The sequence below is a fragment of the Grammomys surdaster genome, unplaced genomic scaffold (genome assembly GCF_004785775.1).
Source record: "Grammomys surdaster isolate TR1022 unplaced genomic scaffold, NIH_TR_1.0 170, whole genome shotgun sequence".
Lineage (NCBI taxonomy): Eukaryota > Metazoa > Chordata > Mammalia > Rodentia > Muridae > Grammomys > Grammomys surdaster.
In genome coordinates, this window is record NW_021604618.1 from 16,353,607 (window position 1) to 16,371,887 (window position 18,281).

General features: G+C 42.0%; 1 protein-coding gene across 2 annotated transcripts in view; it reads right to left on the reverse strand.

Annotated features, from left to right (window-relative positions):
- Scg5 (secretogranin V) overlaps positions 1-18,281 on the reverse strand; it is a 47,256-nt gene that overhangs the window by 9,343 nt on the left and 19,632 nt on the right. For both annotated transcript variants that reach the window (XM_028766920.1, XM_028766919.1), the window contains exons 3-4: positions 6,001-6,150; positions 2,799-2,911 (exon numbers count right to left, since the gene is read on the reverse strand). In XM_028766920.1, the coding sequence (XP_028622753.1) occupies positions 2,799-2,911; positions 6,001-6,150 (263 nt within the window). The remainder of the gene's footprint in view (positions 1-2,798; positions 2,912-6,000; positions 6,151-18,281) is intronic.

The window sequence follows — 18,281 nt, forward strand, 5'->3', positions numbered from 1 at the left end:
GGGAGAGGGAGAGGGAGAGGGAGAGGGAAGTGTTCCTAAAGGGGATGTGAGTGGATTTGGTGAGTGAGAGAGCCTTTGAAGAAGATGTAGTGCTGTAGGAGCTCTGTGAGTTGAGATTGAGGCTAGCCTGGTCTACAGAGTAAGTTCCAGGACAGCCAGGACTGTGTAAAAAGACCCTGCCTACAATCACAAAACCAAATAAACAAAAAAAACCAAACAAACAAAATAGCAAAATGCTGGGGGAAAAAGCTAGCACGTCTTTCACCCCATCACAACCCCAGATGGGTTCTGCCCACTCTCAGATTTCCCCACTTCCTTTCTTCTTGTTCTCAGGTCCAGCCTTCCACTTAGCTGTGCCCCATCCCCTAAGACTTCAATACTGATTCTTCACAGTGCCTCAGCTCCCTCTGTGGTTAAGTCACAATCAGGCCAACTGGCCCTGTATCTTCCTCTGCCTTTGGCTTCCATCTTTCCTAGCATTGTGACCCAGCCTTCACTGTACAGCCAGAACAGGCACTGTATCTGTGCAAATTTGGGCTTATTATATCTTCGTGCTTTTCATTTCAAGACTGTAAAACTGTTGAAAGCCCAGAGCCACTTGATAAGTACTAAAGACGGAGCACCTAGCACTGTATCTAAAACAGAGCAGGCTCAGAACCTGTTTGCTTCCTTCTGAACCTGGTCCTTGCTACTGCTTAGCAATACATTACCCATCTGCTGGGGGTCTTTTCCCAGCACTCCTCTTATCTCCTTTTTCCTTTCTTTTCCTTCCTCCTTTAAGCTGTCACATAAATGCATAATTCATCTCCTCTCGTTTTGAAATTTCTCATAGGAAGAGTTTATGTATGTAAACTTTCATATAGATTCTGTCTCTGTCCCTCTGTCACTGTCTCTCTCTCTGTCTCTCTGTCTCTGTCTCTGTCTCTCTGTCTCTCTGTCTCTCTCTCTCTCTCTCTCTCTCTGTCTCTCTTTCAGACTATGTCTATACTATTATATAATCATTCTATTTAGATGACTCCCTTTGGAACGGCACCAATTCTTACCTTCATCACTAGATATAGAATCAGCATAAGTGTTCTTACTTTCTTTCTTTCTCCATTTTTCTCTTTGTCTTCAGTCTCCCCTCTATAGTACCTCTTACTATCCCATTGGAATACATTTTATAGGAGATTTTCATAACACCTAAGATTTTTTTTCTATTTATGTTTAAAACTCTACCTGTAGGAGAAGGCTTGAAAATAGTTTGACAAAACAATTCTCCCTAACAGGACTATATGTGTGAGGGAGGAGAGTGAGAGTGAATGTGAGAACCAGAGATAAATTGGAGACGAAAAGTTAGCTCAGTGTGTTGCTTTCCTGCCTTGATTTGGAGATGTATTTTGAAGGCAGAGGGAACTGAACTGACTTAATGTGATGTGAAGAAAGATGCTAGAAAAAAATGAAAGTGGTTGTATAGGATAAATGTCTTTCTCCAAAACAATGCAGAAGGAAGGGGAAAGTGGAGCTTCACGGTTTCAGTGTGCACTGTAATACAATTACTGAGGCTGCAGTTAGCACAGACTTAAAAGGGACTGATGAGGCCAGAGAGGCTTAGGTTACCTGCACTGTCTTTGGAGGGAACAGTCCCCATTCACTCATTCCACAGAGGCATTGACCATCTACTCTAATATGTGAATCAACACTGTTCAGTGTTTCTCTATTTTTTCTCACATGACTTCATCATTGGATTGCATAGGCCCGACCACAGGCACCTAGACACATTCCCATTCAATTGTAATCTTCCCCGGCTCATTGTTCCAGCCTGTTGAGATCTTCTTGAATCCCAACTCTGTCATCCAGAGCTCTCCCTTCCAACTTTGTGTCATCTACTGAGAATCTGAGAAGTGTGTGATCTGTACTTTTATTGCAAACATTGATACACACGTGGAGCGGGGTAGCATTCAGACATGCAGGGTTCCCTGTAGCATCTCCCTCCCCTTCTGACACAGAGTCTTTAACAAGCTGTCTTTTGGTGGTATTCTGTTGACTTGGCTGTGTGTCTTCACCTCTTCCAATGGGAGATCATAAAATATCTCGTCAAATACTTAGATGAAATCCAAGAGCACCATCCCTACTTCATTTCCCTCATTAAGCTGACACACATAATGCTGGCAATGGAATAACATGAGCAGATCTGCAAAACTTGTTTTTAGCACATCAGTGCCAAGTGGCAATGATTTCTCTTTCCAAGTGCTTATAAAACAACACCCTTCATTGACAGCTAGTCATAGTTGCATGCGACCAACAGCAAGCTCACTGCCACGCATCTGGAGATTGTCCCTCTTTCCACAAAGCAGGCTTATGTGTGTCTTTTTACAAGTCTGGATGTCTTTGTTTCCTTGATTCTGCAGAGATATCCATGGATCATCCATCTCCCATAGTCTAGAGATCAACTTTGCAAATTTCTCAGTATCTTTTCTTTTGAAAAACTCTGTTCCTTTTCATGGAGTCAAGTGACATGAAGCACTAGTGAGACATGAAAATGCTATGTCTGTGGAATAGAGCAGAATAGAAGCCTATAGAGCGTGTATGGTCTAGATGTGCTGTCTCTCTCGATGGGATCAGTATACAGATGTATGTAGACACATGAGTGTGGTCTGGAATAATAATTGCATAATGTTCCCCTCATCAGAGATTTCTGAGGAATCAACTCCTAAACAATTTTTCTTCCTTCCCTCCATGCATGCTGTTTATCTCCGCCATTACTATCCCCTCGAGATCTCAGTGAAAACTCTACCAGCCGCTGAAAATGGACTTACCCACTTGCCCAAACCTGGGTAGTCATGTTCTGGATCAAAAAGGTGCTGGTCTAACTGGAATTCTCGACTGAACTCTGCAGTGTCAGGGGCATTTTCTAGACATCCGTCATCTGCTATAGATAAAGATTTTTGAGAAATGGTCAAAGCACTGTTGTTATTCTAAATGTTAATTTATCAAAAACATCTAGACACTCAAGGGTCATAGTCTGTTCATATCAGATACCCTAAATCTTGTTCTCTCTGGGATTCAAGCCCCCTGGTAGATAGGACTACTTCGGGAGCAAAGACCTGTTGGGTGTACTCCAAACCCACTTCCCTTTTCTCGTTGGCACACAGCAAGACTAATTTTCCAGTCTTTCTTTGCAATAACGTGGAGTCATATGCCTGAGCCAATATAACATAGACAAGAGCTATATATTCCACTTCCAGGCTTGACCCCAAAAGTTTTTTATTACGGTCTACTTCCCCAACTCTACCCCATCTGCCAGTATGCATGCTGCCAGCCAGGGCAACTAGAGGTATCAAGAGTCAAGATAGCAGAACTATCTACCTCTGTCATTCCCTTACCTCCCTGTGATAGGACTGCATATAAGTAAAAATCAAGTTTCTATTGTGAAGAACCACAAGAACAGTGGTTCTCAACCTGTGGGTCACAACCCCTTTGGAGGTCAAATGACCCTTTGATAGGGGCCACCTAAGACCATCAGAATACATGGATATTTACATTACAATTTATAACAGTAGCAAAGCTGCAGTTATGAAGTAGCAATCAAAGTAATTGTGTGGTTAGGGGTCAGCACAACAGGGTCACAGGATTGGGAAGGTTGAGAACCACTACTCTAGAATGTTTCATTTACTTCACCGTCAAGTGTTTCCTTAAGTGGTATGTTTCCATTCCACATGAGTCCCTCTGCTTCTCTTGAATGCTGTCTTTAGGGACCATTCCAATATCTTCAGACAGGTCTGGGTGCTGTGTGTTACAGCATCAGTGACTTAAGTTTTAACAGATCCAAACTTAAGGATCAAATCCCAGAACACGTAGGATCTATAGATTTAGCTTCTTAAAGTTAACCTGGCTTCTCCAATTCTGTGTATTTACCTATTTAACTAGGTAAATCAGATATTTACCTAGTTGCCCTAAGGAATGAAAATGCCCATGCATGATACCTTTGGCACACGAGAAGTTTGCAGTATGTTTAAGGTCCATCTCTGCCACCTCCCTTTAAATGAGAGTTTATTCCAAGATATCTGTTTTGTTGTTGATGATGTTGTTATTGTTTAGTTTTGCTTTGTTTTGGTTGCTCTCACCAAGGGCCTGCTCTGTAGCTCAGACTGGCTTCAAACTCTTAATCCTCTTGTCAATGCCTTCTGAGGGGTAGGATTACAGAAATATGCCATAGTGCCCAACTGTGATGGTTCACTGAAGTATAGATCATGTTTTCTGTTCAAACCAAAGAAAGCAGGTTACCTTTCCTCGCTTCTGTTTTTCTATAAGATCTATAATGGCTAGGTATGGTCCCCTAAAAGTGAGTTTTTAAAACTTCCTGCTTCTGATGATTCTAAGACAACATTTTTAAAAAGGGAGAAATAGGGGCAGGAGATGCATCTCAATGGTTGAGTACCTGTTTAGCATATGTGAGACCCTAGGTTCAAGTCCCAGCATCACAAAATGAGGTGGAAAAGCAGAAAGGGGAAAAAAACAAAAGTCACAAGCATTTGTGCAAGATTAGGACAGGAAAGAAGGTCCCTGTCTCAAAGGTCTTGGTGCTGTGTGTATTACAAAGAGATAATGACCTGTCAAAGTCAACAGTGAGAGAAGATCTATTTGCAATTAGCAAGGTTGTCTTAGGACTAAACTGAAGTCTGTAGAATGCAGTGTAGTAGCCCTGAGCCCCAAAAGGCTAGTGTGGACGGTATTAGTCTTCCAAACAACTCCGAGTGTGACTCCTCACTTCGAGTGTGACTCCTCACTTCACACTGAACTATTTCTAGTGCCTGTATTATGTGGGAAAAGGATACCAAGCAGAGTGGTCCAAATGCAGCAGCTTTGCAACATTTTGGTAGCTTTCTCAAGTACCTTTAAGTGGGCTGAGATCAACCTGTGGAGATGAAGCCTGTCTGAGAGACACCTGAGATTTTAGGGGGCTGAAAATTTCCTCGAAAAGTAACCTTCTAACCCCATGTCCATGTTAGGTCCTAGGAGCTGCAGTGATCTGATGTCATGTCAGGGCAGAGGCAAGTCAAGGTTCCATTCTTGTACCATTTAACTGTGCCCAGCTGTATCATGTATGGTAAGGTGGTTTCAAAAGTCCTCCCCAACAGTCGCTAAATTTGGGAAGTGATTTCTTTTCTTAGATTGCCAGTTGAGTCAGGGAAACAATGTGGAATATGTTAGCTTCATAGAATGATAGCAAAGGCAAAAGCAGATTCTGAGGCCAAGTCTAGTGCTGGGATTTCATCCACCTCTGTCAGCTCACTCTGCACACTTCTCTCAGTGTCAAGGGCATGCATAGAGTACTATGTCACCAAAGGTCTTGCTTAGGAAAACCTGGAACTCACACTGTACATTTCTTTCAGGTGTTGAGTGTGTCATATATAGATGATGAGACAGAAACCTAAAGAAGTGAAGTCATACTGCTCAGTTAACCCTAGAACTCAGATCTCTTGGCTCACACTCTGGATCTCTTTCCTTTGTCTTCTAACAGTAGATTTCAGACTTCAGTGTGCTGCTCACTACACAGATGGCTAGGACCTAGGTTCAGGATCTCTTATTCAGTAAGTCTAATTCAGCTTAAGGATCCTCATTTGCAGTTTATGTTAAGTTCCAGGTTATGCTGTTGCTGCTGGCCCAAGGACCCCATTTTAAGAACCTCTGTGCTACATTATCAACTTTTCCAGACTCCCATACTCTGAGCTGGTCTTTTTCCCTACCCATTCAAAACCCTACAAGCAAGTCAAAGGTGACTGATAGGTTTGATGCCAGCCAGTGACTCAAGATTTCCTGTCATCCAGGGCCAGCCTCCTCATACTGGCTTGGTCATATCCAGCTCCCATGTTGCTCCACCCAAAATGGGAGCTCTGTGATTCAGGGAAGAGAGAGGCCTCACCCTAATAAAAAGAGACAGATTCTTCAGAGAGAGCTCACACTGTAGCTGGGAATTTCCAATTACCTCCCATTATAACCCAGGACCATGTTCCTTACCAGTTTTCCCAAGAGGACAGGGATTTGGAGGGTCTGGGTAGCCTTGATCCTCACTGAAGTCCTTAGGAATGTTGTCACCAGTCAACTCTGCCACTATGTTGGGGATGTTGCCAAAAGGACCCAGATGCTGAAGACCCTCGTGAGCTCCCCCTGCAGGGCGAGAGGAAATATCTTTACATTGACATCTACCCAGCAGACTCAGCAGTAAGCAAGGGAAGTATATGAAATGGATCCTGCCTTCTTGAGGTTTGGAATTTAATTGCAGAAATGGACACACAATATACATCAATCATTTCCTCGGAATGTGAATTGTGTATGACATGGACAGAAATGCTAAGACAGCATTATGGATCTTAGAGATGAGACACTTCCACACAGCTGGTGAATGACTGAGTTTTTGGATGCTCACATAGGTGAGCAGGACTCAGAAGGTTGAGTATGGACTTGGGTGGGAATGAGGGACACACGAGGCAGCAACTGTCACAGAGGTCTAAGAGATGGAAGGAATATAATGGGGGGGGGGAATTAAAGAAAAAACTCACTAATATACTGCCACCCCAGCTTAAGAACTCCAAATTTGGTTGTTCCAACTGTCCTTTTCTGGATATATTTTTCTGCATAAATCTTTACAGGAGCTGGAATAATCATTCAGTTGTTAAGAGTGCCTACTGCTCTTCCAGAGGACCTGAGTTTGGTTCCCAGCATCCACAATCAGCAGTGGCAACTACCTGTGGCATTAGTGGGCACCCACACTCACGTGTACATCCACACACAAAAATGTAAATACTTTATGACTTTATTTCATATAAAATCACAAGAACCTTTCCATTTGTCTGCCTGTGCTCCATTTCTGTACTTAAGGACAACGTTATTTTACATCCAGTGTACCATGACACATTAACTATTCTCTATTGTGAGACACTTAGCATTTCCCAATTTATTTTAGGTCCTTAATTTCTTCCATATTTTGGATTAATTTTCTTCAGGAGAAGTTCCCAGAAGCAAGTCAAATTACTAGGTCAAAGGCTATAAACATTTTTACGGCTCATGATATTGTACTGCCAAATGTTTTCCAGAAAGGAGGTACTAATTTAAATATCACCAAAACATGAGAGTACCACTTTTACAACATCCTCGCTAGCACTGGGTTTCATAAAATTAAAATTTCATATTTTTTTCTTGCTGACTGCCAAATCAATCAAATATCTTCCATATGTTTATTTACTGGTTTTCTTTCCCTTTTTTATGACTTGTCTGTTTATGCTTCTAGAATTACAATGTTTCTCTTATCAATTTGTACAAACATCTCATTTAATAAAGATATCAGGCCTTTGTCTGTCACATTCTCTGCAAACATTTCCTCACATCATCTGACTTTGAATTCTGGTTGCTATTATAATATTTTGCTAACATAAGTTTTTAATATTTGCATAGTCTGAGTTGTTTTTAACTCCCCTTTGCAATTTCTTTTTATCTGTCTAGACTTGTAAAACCATTGCCTCTTCAGAGTTATGATCAACATTTGGATATTTTCTTTTAGTTTACTTTTTAAAAAGTTAACCTTTTAATCTATTATTTATTTTACTGTTTAAAATAGATAACCTATTATCTCATTTCATTTGTCCAATAACTGTCTGGCCCCATTTCTTTCATGGTAGCAACAGACTTCTAAGAGCCTCATCTATACACAGACACAGCATGAATCAGAAGTTCACATGTATACCCACCCTGTTTTACTGTATTCACACCGACTGTGTACCTACACCTACTATGTACTACTTCACTCATACCACTGACATTTCACAAGGTCAAGAAGCTTCCTTTTTGCAGACCCTTTCTTAGGAAGACTTTATATTTTTCAATTCTATTGGGAAACTGGTTCCTCCCTCATAGCTGTATTAATCTATGTCACAGAGGTCCATGGAGGGGGGGTCCTACCCTAAAACTAAGAATGAACTGTTGTGCAAGAAACTACAGTCAGATCTGGGAAATATGGCTCATCCTTCTATGTCCATGAGAAGCATGACCTTCCCATCTGGCCACTTTAACTAAGTCCAGCCAGGCAAAGCTTCCTTGTCCTCCATGACTACATTGGTTTAGTCTTTTGGGTCAAACCTGCTCCTCTTTGGATAGGCACATTGTTTTCTTTTGGGGTGTAAATATATCCAAGCAGGATCGTCATGGGGAGAACTTGGTGTCTTTCTGAGGTGCTTTTCCATCACCGTCTCTGTTATGCTTGATTAAAGTTTGATCCTAAAGGGACAAACTTACCGCCCTTAGTAGCATTAGCCTCACATCCAGACATCACCAACATGCAGCATTACTTTGTTTGTGCTTATATTGTATTCCATTATATTACATTGTGCTTATATTGCAATTCCATTTCTCTACAAAATTTATATATTTGAAAAAAATGTTTGGGGATGGACAAGTGGCTCAGTGATTAAGATAGCTCTTCCAGAGGACCCTGCTTCAATTACCAACACCCACACAATGGCTTACAACCATTGGTAACTCCAATACTAGAGTATCCAAAACACCTTCTAGCTTCCATGGACACTGGATGTACATAGCATATAAACATACATGCAGGCAGAACACCCGTATGTATAAGAGAAAAGTAACACTTAAACTTTTGCAGGGCACTGGTAGTGGATGCTTTTAATCTCAGTGTTTGGGAGACAGAGGCAGACAGATCTTTGAATCTGAGATCAGCCTATTGTACAGAGAGCATTCCAGGACAGACTACATACAGAAACTCTGTCTGGAAAACAAACAGATCAAAAAAAGGTATCTCTATTGTGGACCACTATAACTATGTGAACATCTAAAATAAGCTATGTTATGTAACTCATAAGCAAATATAGCCAATATTCAACATTACTGATATTCTTTCATATTCTTATTCACATTTGATCATAATCTAAATTAAAATATATGCTAGGGTCTAGTGAGATGGATCAGTGGTTAAGAGCACTGACTGCTCTTCCAGAGGTCATGAGTTCAATCCCAGCAACCACATGGTGGCTCACAACCATCCGTAATGAGATCTGATGCCCTCTTATAGGGTGTCTAAAGACAGCTACAGTGTACTTACATATAATAAATAAATTTTAAAAACTTTGGGCCATAGTGAGCGGGGCCGGGGTGAGAGGGAGAATGGAAAGGGGAAATCATATATATATATATATATATATATATATATATATATATATATATATCCTAAACATTTGCTACATGTTAAAAATCTACTATGGCTAGTATGTATTGGTCATTCTCTTATTGCTTACTATTTTCATGTTATCACTCTGATTCTATGTTAGCTGATATGTCCAAGGGAATAAATTCTTCATTTTAATTCTGTTGGTTATTGACTGTTAAAATTAATTTGTAAATCACACTTTGGTTTGTCATTCTGTTCTTAGCTTGCTACTTCATCCCACTGAGAGGCATGCTTCTGTCTGCCTTTATTTTTAACCAGTCTGGATCTTCATAAAGAGTTCTCTAAGTCACACAGTAGTAGCTGCTTTCAGAAGTGTCCTGGGAATATATGCTTGTTTTTTTTTTTTTTTCAAATTAACCTTCAAACTGCAAAGGTTAAACCAATGGATCAGTGCATTTTGTATTGATAAACTTGAAGCTTAGTATGATCTTGGCAGTATAGCCATTACCATGCTTGTTACAGGGCATGCTCTCTGGTGTGTCAATACATGTCTCTGCTTTTGAAAGCACCCTGGAATTAAGTGCCAAGAATTATCCAACTTGGCTCTGAGGGAACGAAAGTCTTAATGCTCCATTAGTAATTAGTGAAGGAAGCAAACACAGTTTCCCTTATGGAAAGCCTGCCAGGGCTCTATTTACCTCTGTGCACCAGTGCCGTTTAAATGAATGTAGCACTTGTTAGGTAGCAACAGATGTTTACAACTAGGTAGATCTATTAGAACACAAACTCTTTTCAAACCATACTTAATGACATTGAATCCAGATGCACACACTGAGGCAGGAACTGTGGAGGACTTGTAGATGTCAAAGATGCTGTTCTGTGCACATCTAGAAAATAACTTCCAAAGTAGTGTCCTATGCAACCAAATGCTACCTTTCTGATTCATTACACTGTTTAGAATAGGTCTGTTACATCACGTGTTGAACCAGCGGACAGGCTGTGATACTGCAGGTTCTGCTTGGCCCATGTACCTCAGTCTCTTCAACTCACATCAACCAAACACATATTTAAAAGTTATTATTCAATCAATTTAAAATATTTATTAAACATATTCTATGCATCAGCACTTAGACAAAACAAAATATCAAGATTGAGCAATAGAGGGTGTGGTAGTTTGAATGGGAATGGCCCCCATAGGCTCACGGATTGGAATTCTTGGTGGCCAGGGAGTGGCACTATTTGAACCGATTAGGATTGTGGCCTTGTTGAAGAAAGTGTGTCATTGGAGGTGGGTTTTGAGGTTTTCAAAATCCCAAGCCAGACTCAGTGGCTATCTTTTCTTTCTGCCTGAATCCAGATGCAGAACTCTCAGCTACATCTCCAACACCATGCCTGCCTCCCTCCATGGTGATTGATACTGGACTGAACCTCTGAAACTGTAAGCCAGCCCCAATCAAATATTTTCCTTTGTAAGAGTTGCTGTAGTCATGGTGTCACCCCATGCCGAGGCTGTCTGTGGAGCCATGTATGTAGCTGGGCATCAGTGCTGAGCAATAAAGGAGAATTGGCAGGGGATTGGGGAAAGCCTGGTGCCAAGGAGCTAACAGGATGCTGCCATTTAAATGATTTAGGCTAGCTGTCAGTATGAAATAAGTTAAATTATAAAAACTGAATACTAATAAGTCCCCAAATTTTATCTAACTTTGAATGGGTATGGGCTTTCTGGTGCACTGGATGAATTCTAAGCTTTTCATAGAGTAAATCTACAGTATTGCACAGTATTCTGAAGTCATTTGACTCTCCATGAGCCAAATCCAAAGTGAGGTTTCCAGTTGTGGTGTTTTATCTTTCTTTACTGTAGAAGATGAGTCTCCACATACTATCCAGATGACTGGAGCATCCTTATTAAGGTCAACAATCATTTTATCTAATCATTCAAAGAAAACTTGACCCACTGAATTTTAGATAGACATCTAAATCTTATCTTGAGAATACAGTTTGGCCTTTTTATAATAATCTTGGACTATCACTGCTAACATCAATGATGACAGAGCCATATAGTGTTCTCTACTCTAAAGGACATAACAAGAGAACTCTATTAAATAGTCCCTGTAGGAGGAGCTAAGGTGGGAGGAGTTAGGAGAGGAAGAGGAAAAGGAAGAGGAGGAGCTGAGAGAGAGAGAGAGAGAGAGAGAGAGAGAGAGAGAGAGAGAGAGAGAGGGAGAGAGGAGATGGAGGCGGATGTTCACGTGTCTATAGCAGTCAAAGGTAGTTGGTATATCTAGGTTGGGTATTGGGTTACACTTCTGATTGTATGGGTATCTTGTTACTGATCATTACCAAATATATAAGCCTTTGATTAATCTTTAAGCATTAGAGTCTCATCCTTCTACTGGGCCCGTGTGGATGGCGGGATGGTCTGGACAGTTCCCAGCCTTATGGAGACAGCATGGAAGATTGGCAGAGCCATCTCCCACGCTGGCGTCTCGTGGGTGGCAGAGCTGATGTTTCTGGCTGGCTGGTTCTAGCTGCTGCGTGCACATGGCCTCTGGCCATGGAACATGGCGGCTGAGCTAGCAGAGCTGCTGCAGCTTAGACAGTCGGCTTGATCTGAGGCCGTTTTAAATAACTACTTCAGCAAGCCCCAGCTGTTAAATCCATGTTTCATCTTTTCTTGGAAGCTATTAATTCTAGTCATATCACACGCTTTTGTAGTGATCACATGATTAAAGTGATCACGTGATTAAAATTAAAGTGAGCTTAGGCATCACAAGTCCCTGTCCCTGCTTTTCTTTACCAGGGCTGCACCCAGGAGTTTCGTCAAATGCAGATTTCCATGCAGTAGGCAAAGGGAGGGGACTAAGTTTGTGTATCTCGAATTCCAAGGTTAATGTTCTGGGCTTCCAGTGGTAACAGTTAAAATATATGTTTTAGAACAGTGAATAAACTAAGATTAAGTTAGCTCTGAGAGCCCTCTAGGGTGTTTGCTACTCCTGCTTCCTGGAATTCAGTGTTCCCAGCATGGCTACTAAGAGTGTCTATAAAGTCACTTGAGGTTTGGAGTTCAGGGAGCTGCAGCTGTGGTGAGATCTTTTGGTTTCAGGCTGTACTCTGGGCAAAGAGGCATCCTCTCATTTTCACAAGAAAGCCTTTCTTGCCTCACTTCTCATTCAACGAATCCTATAGAATTGTCAATAAAGCATGTCCCTTACTGGTAAAGTTCCATGGTACTGGTGAGGTCTTTCAGAGAGCTGATCTCATCATACTAAGACACAAAAGCCTCTTCTGGTTGGACCAACTGGAATCTTTGTAGAGATCAGTGGTGGTCAGAAACAGGAACAAATAAAGACAGAGCTTGGCCTCCCCTCCTTCCCTTATCACTCTTTCACGTTTGGGTCACATTTTGATTCAATTCTGTGGAGCTCTAATGAGGTCCTTAGGACAAGGGTTGCTTCTCTTAAGAGAATTCTAGAATATGGTTACTTGCCCTTCAGCAAGTTTGTAGTCTGCCATTTTGTAGTCTGCATCTCCAACATGGTTTCTACTCTGAAAGATATCAGAAGCATGCCCATGGGGCCTGGTGCAGCCCATGTACACCCTCTCCAGTGGCTTTCCTTTTATTTATTTATTTATTTATTTATTTATTTATTTATTTATTTTTATTTTTTAAAGATTAGCTACAACTCTGGAGCAGCAGTGGCAGAATGACTTATCAGGATAACTGGTGTCTCTGGTAGGTTCTATCTAGCCTCGGGGGTCCCAAATACATCAGTGACCAGGGGTTTGGCGTCCCGCTGGGGAGCAAGGTACCAGCAGAAACACTCCAAGATGGGAAGCCAGCCTCTGTCCTTGCTCCCCCAGTTCCTTCATGTCTGATTGCCGCCTCATGCCAGAAGACTCAGCGTGTCCAGACCTATCCCTGCCCGACAGACTTTGCCTCACAATTTGGTAACACCCTGACAAGCTCGCAGCCAGCAGAGTTCCACCAGTGCCCCTCGCCCCTTGCCAAGGCTGTCTGTGGAGCCATGTAGCTGGGCATCAGTGCTGAGCCATAAAGGAGAATTGTGGGGGGAGAAGCCTGGTGCCAAGGAGCTAGTCACCCACCTCATAAAAGGGGAGTTCGTGAGGAGAGTCTGGCAGGGAGAGGGCACAAACTCTTCAATACGAGCCATTCAGTGGAAGGGACAGGATCCAGCAGTTTTCACTTATGTTGCCACAAGCTGCAGGCACTAAAAATACACTTCAGTCCCATCCTGGGTTCCTTCAGGGTCTTCATCCATCGCTTAGGAAGCCACCACTCGCTTTCTTTTGTCAATCACTGTCCGGGAGAGTCGAGCAACCACATAACTGTTTTAAAGGGGGGGCCTGTTTTTGTCTTCTTTTTCTTGTTTTTCTCCCTTCAGACGAGAGAGAGAGAGAGAGAGAGAGAGGGAGAGGGAGAGGGAGAGGGAGAGGGAGAGGGAGAGTGAGAGGGAGAGGGAGAGGGAGAGGGAGAGGGAGAGGGAGAGGGAGAGGGAGAGGGAGAGGGAGAGGGAGAGGGAGAGGGAGAGGGAGAGAGAGCACTGAGGTGCAAGAGAGACCTTATCTATAGAAATTTGAGATGAACCAAGGAAAGAAATGGAGGCTCTCATCCTGCAGCTCGGACAGAGAGAAGTGGACAGAGGCATCTGAGTTCTCATTTTAAAGGCCACAGACCAGGTGTGGAAGGTGAGGAGGAGGCTGGACACGGTCCATGTGTAACACTAGGAAACATAAAAAGCATTAACTCACTGGGAAGAGCTGTGGTTGAGAAACTCTGAGGGTTTTACTCAGGACAGTCTTCTTTGCTCTGAATGTTTGGGGATTTTGTCCCTGATGTGATACACACACACACACACACACACACACACACACACACCACAATTTCTGGTGAGAGACAAATGTTCTAATATTCAGGCATATTTATGAAAAGTCACTATTTTCTTTAGCTAGGGAGCCATAGACAACAGAACTCCTGTTCTAGGAAGAACCATTATCGATTCCTGATGTTTGGGATCAGAATCAAGCACACCTGCTACTACAGTGTACCATTCCTTAATCTCCCAGTTGGATCTCAGTTTTGTCTGGTCTAACACAGGAATGAGATGCTTGTAGGGGAATCAAACCAGACACTGTGTACGACACAAAACGCCTACCTTAGTGCCATGGCTTACTACTAAGCACTCAACACATATTAGCTGCTTTTTTTCACAATGTAGTCTTTCCTAACAGCACAACTCATAGAGTCATAATTACTCTCCTATATATCTTTCATTCTAAAGACCTGTATTTGAGGTTTTAAGCAATACCAGCTCAAAACAATTGGCACATTTTGATAACATCTATGAGCCCTTGCCAGTTAAAACTAGTTAAATTAATATTTAAAGTCATTCTACTCATTGATCTCAGAGCAGTCCTTCCCAAACCCATTTACACCCCCACTCTCAAGGAACCTGCCCTCTGGATAAAGGGGACAAAAGATGTCAATGTGGGCAAGCATCTGATGGAAATGCCCATTGATAGGGCAGACCATGAGCACATGGTGGAAGAGAGGTGTTTCTAGCATGAAGAAATAAGCATGCCACCCTTCACTCTTCAACATGGATGCTGTAGACTCCATCTCCTATTAATGAAAGATATTCAAAACAGACAAGGCTTGCATTTACAATAACTACATTCCTTAGACTCACGACTTGTGACCCCAAAGCACAGAGCACTTGGTAAATGGGGAAAACCAAGGAGTGATTTTATCTATGCCTGCTTGGCTTCTCCTCGGTTTGCCACAGAGGGGCATTGTCCTAGGCAGTTTGCTTACACTCCTTGAACCCCACCCCCAGGTTTAAACGTGGCCTTCACAGGTTCAGCCCCACAGCAGGCATGGGGAGATCTGCATTGGATGAGTCTGGCAGATCCACAAGTGAAACTGGTTGTTCAGATGCTTTGGGTTGAAAGGCATTTGTTTTCATTCCTCTTCTTTCTTCTGCCCGCTCCTCTTACTAGGATCTAAAACCCTAGGGCTCCTTCGTGACCGGAGGCTACGAGAGCTACTCAGGCACACAGACAGCGGAGGCAGAGCTGTGGAGCCAGGGTGCACTGCATTGTAAGCTCCGCATCTCCATGTGGTCCCAATTTAGGATCCCAGGCGAAGCTGTTTATTTTAGGAAAGCTTTTTAGTTCACTTTTAAGGTATTTTGCTTAGACACTGCTTGCTTTTCAAAAGAAGAAAATGTCTACTTTTTTTTTTTTAACCAAAGCGTGTTTGTTTTGGCTGTTTACTCAATTGCCAAAGTTCAAATTTTATCCTATGAATTTAATTTTCGTGAAGCCACCGTGAGCCTTGCCTCTCTCAATACATACAAAAAGCAGAGAAAACAGAATAATTGGGACATGAGAAAATTTCTAGGAGACAAGAGCCTGGTAGGTTTGAGAAATGCCATTATGAATAAGTAAATCTCAAAAGTGCTTATACCTTCTTCATGGAACTTTTATTTATTGTCTGAAATAAGGGATCAACTCATGGAATTATATAGAGGCCAAGCATACTTTTATGCTGAGATAAGAAGGCCCATTTTTGATGCTTTCAAAACTTTAATTCTGATTCCCTGTGAAATTATATGGCCCACCAGAGTGGAACCCATGTTAACATATCAGTAGTACTTAAAAACCAAGTGGCACATCTATTGTGGAGGTGGTTGGGGTTAGGTGAGGGTACAGGAGACACTAGGAAAGAGACTGTGTTAACACCAGTGCTCCAGCATCTGGTTCTACCCTCGTTGCACTTTACTTTCTGAAGCTGCCTTATCTACAACATCCTTTGTCCACAGCTGTTTTGTCCTCCAGGCCTACGCCATTCCACAATAGTGAGTAGTGATTAAACTGTAACCCATTGTGTAATATATCTATATCTTAAAAGACTTCTTAGATGATTTGATGTCAAAGCACTGATATACTAACAGAAACTCCAGGCCCCCTGTTTTACCAGCTTACGAGTCATGTGAAGTAGTGTCATGGTCTTGGGTATGGAATATGTACAAAGCCAATCTGAGCCTGATAGACAGACAGAAAGCAAAGTAAGCAGATGTCAGAGGCCAAACTAGGCCCAGGGAAACAGTTGAGAAACTCCAAATCAGAGAAGATCAAACTCCAAGAAGAAGGTTAAAACTTCAACAGATAAAGGAGAGACACAGAAGCCCCAGGAAAGGGAGTGATGAGGAGGGTAGACACAGGGCTCCAGGAAAGTATGTGTGACTCTCTGTCCCAGACCCACTGGTCTCTACCCAGGGTCAGCCTTCCAGCTACCCTGGACTTCTAAAGGGAAGCAGGCCACAGGGAGCACATGGTCAAGAGAGAGTAAAATCATCGAGTGGCCATGAGAGGTGACAGGGTCCAGCTCTGTTATACAAGACCGTAGTCCCATCTGCCAACTACCCAGAGGGTTAGAAAGCACCAGATTTGCATAGACTAGGGGTACACAGCTTAGAAAAATAATCACTCCAAATGTTAGTGTCCATCCTGGCCCTCAACCCTTGTCTTCAGTGTAAGACAAGGGCCTCTGTTTGGGTCAGAGGAGGTCTTTTAGTCAAGGCAGAGTATTCTAACTTGACCTTATCACATAGTAACCACATAAATTAGTAATCTCTTCTTTCCTCTCTCCATCCAAAGCTTCTGTAGAGAAGTAGGTATCCTTTGTAAATTGCTAATACAAACATTTATTTTGGACAAGCAGAACATTCTTTTCTGTTTCTGACTTTTACCAGATATCAGTATTTAAAAAAAAAAAAAAATCTGTCCTGAGGAGGGGAGTAGAGAGAGCATGTGACGTGTGCTCTGTGGGGGGAGGGATGCTGAACATCAATCCTCTACCCAGCTTTGGTGATGGCTCTCCAGCTTGTGGCTTTCCCATCTCCACAGACTTTCCCAACTTCTTCCTTTTGTATCCACATAATCGCTGCCTGGCGATTGTCATTAGGTATAAAATAGCAACAATAACAACAAACCAAACAAAAGGACTGGGTATTTGTCATTTGTCAATTATCTGTCAGACACTACAGATGGTACTGGGACACAAAGGCATGTGATAGGAAACACATTTGAAAGGTATCACAAAGGTGGGTGGGGCAATTCAAGCTATGGAGGCCAGGAGAGGGATGATGGCAGGCAGGACAGAATCAGTAAGGAGGGCTCTCCTTAGAGACAAGGGAAACATCATTGTTTATCTGATCCTTTTGATGTCTCTTTTACCCATGCATGGTAATAATGGGAATTCAAGTTCATAAATAACAGAGGACGTCGGAACTTCCCAATCCACCATCTTAACCAAAACTCTAGCTAGGTTACTGAGGAGCATCAACCTCAGTCTGGGTAAGTTTCAGTCTATCTATATTTTGGAATAGTTTTCTGAGACACTGTTTGATAACAATATAATGTAAACCTTATATATAATTGAAAATTGTCCCATAGCTTCATTTCAGAAAGTAAAAAGCAGTGAAATTTAGTGAAACTAAATTTCAATGAATTCATTTTAATCTATCTTAGTCTATCCAAATTGCTATTATTTCAACATACTGTTAATGTAAAACACTGTCATTGGGATATTTTATATCCTTTTCCCACACTTTCTTCAGTATATTCTATGTGGTTTGTCCTTAGAGAATCTGCCAATTTAAGTGACCCATCTGGCACCTGCCTAGGAGCCATGTGGGGCTGGTGACCCACATGTAGAGTAGGCAGGCCTACAGAGAACACTACTGTGAGCTCTGAAAGGCACAACTTCTGTAGTCTAACTGCTTGAGTTTGAGTCTTGACTCCATCAAAGGACTGTAGGACCTCTTGTGTAAAATGAAGACAAGAAAAATACCAACCTTTGTGGGATGGCATCTGGATAAAATAAAACATTTTTCTTATGGCTTTTTTTTGCATGAATTCTGGCCAATACTAAATGTTTAATAAAGGTCAGTTGTGGTCATCATTTTATAATGGGTAGGATATGTATGACTTACAACTTTATGTGACAAACACTCTTGACCATATGAATACTAGTGCCCTTCTCTATAAACAGATGATAATAATGGCGTACTTATTACATGTCTGTTTTTGTTTC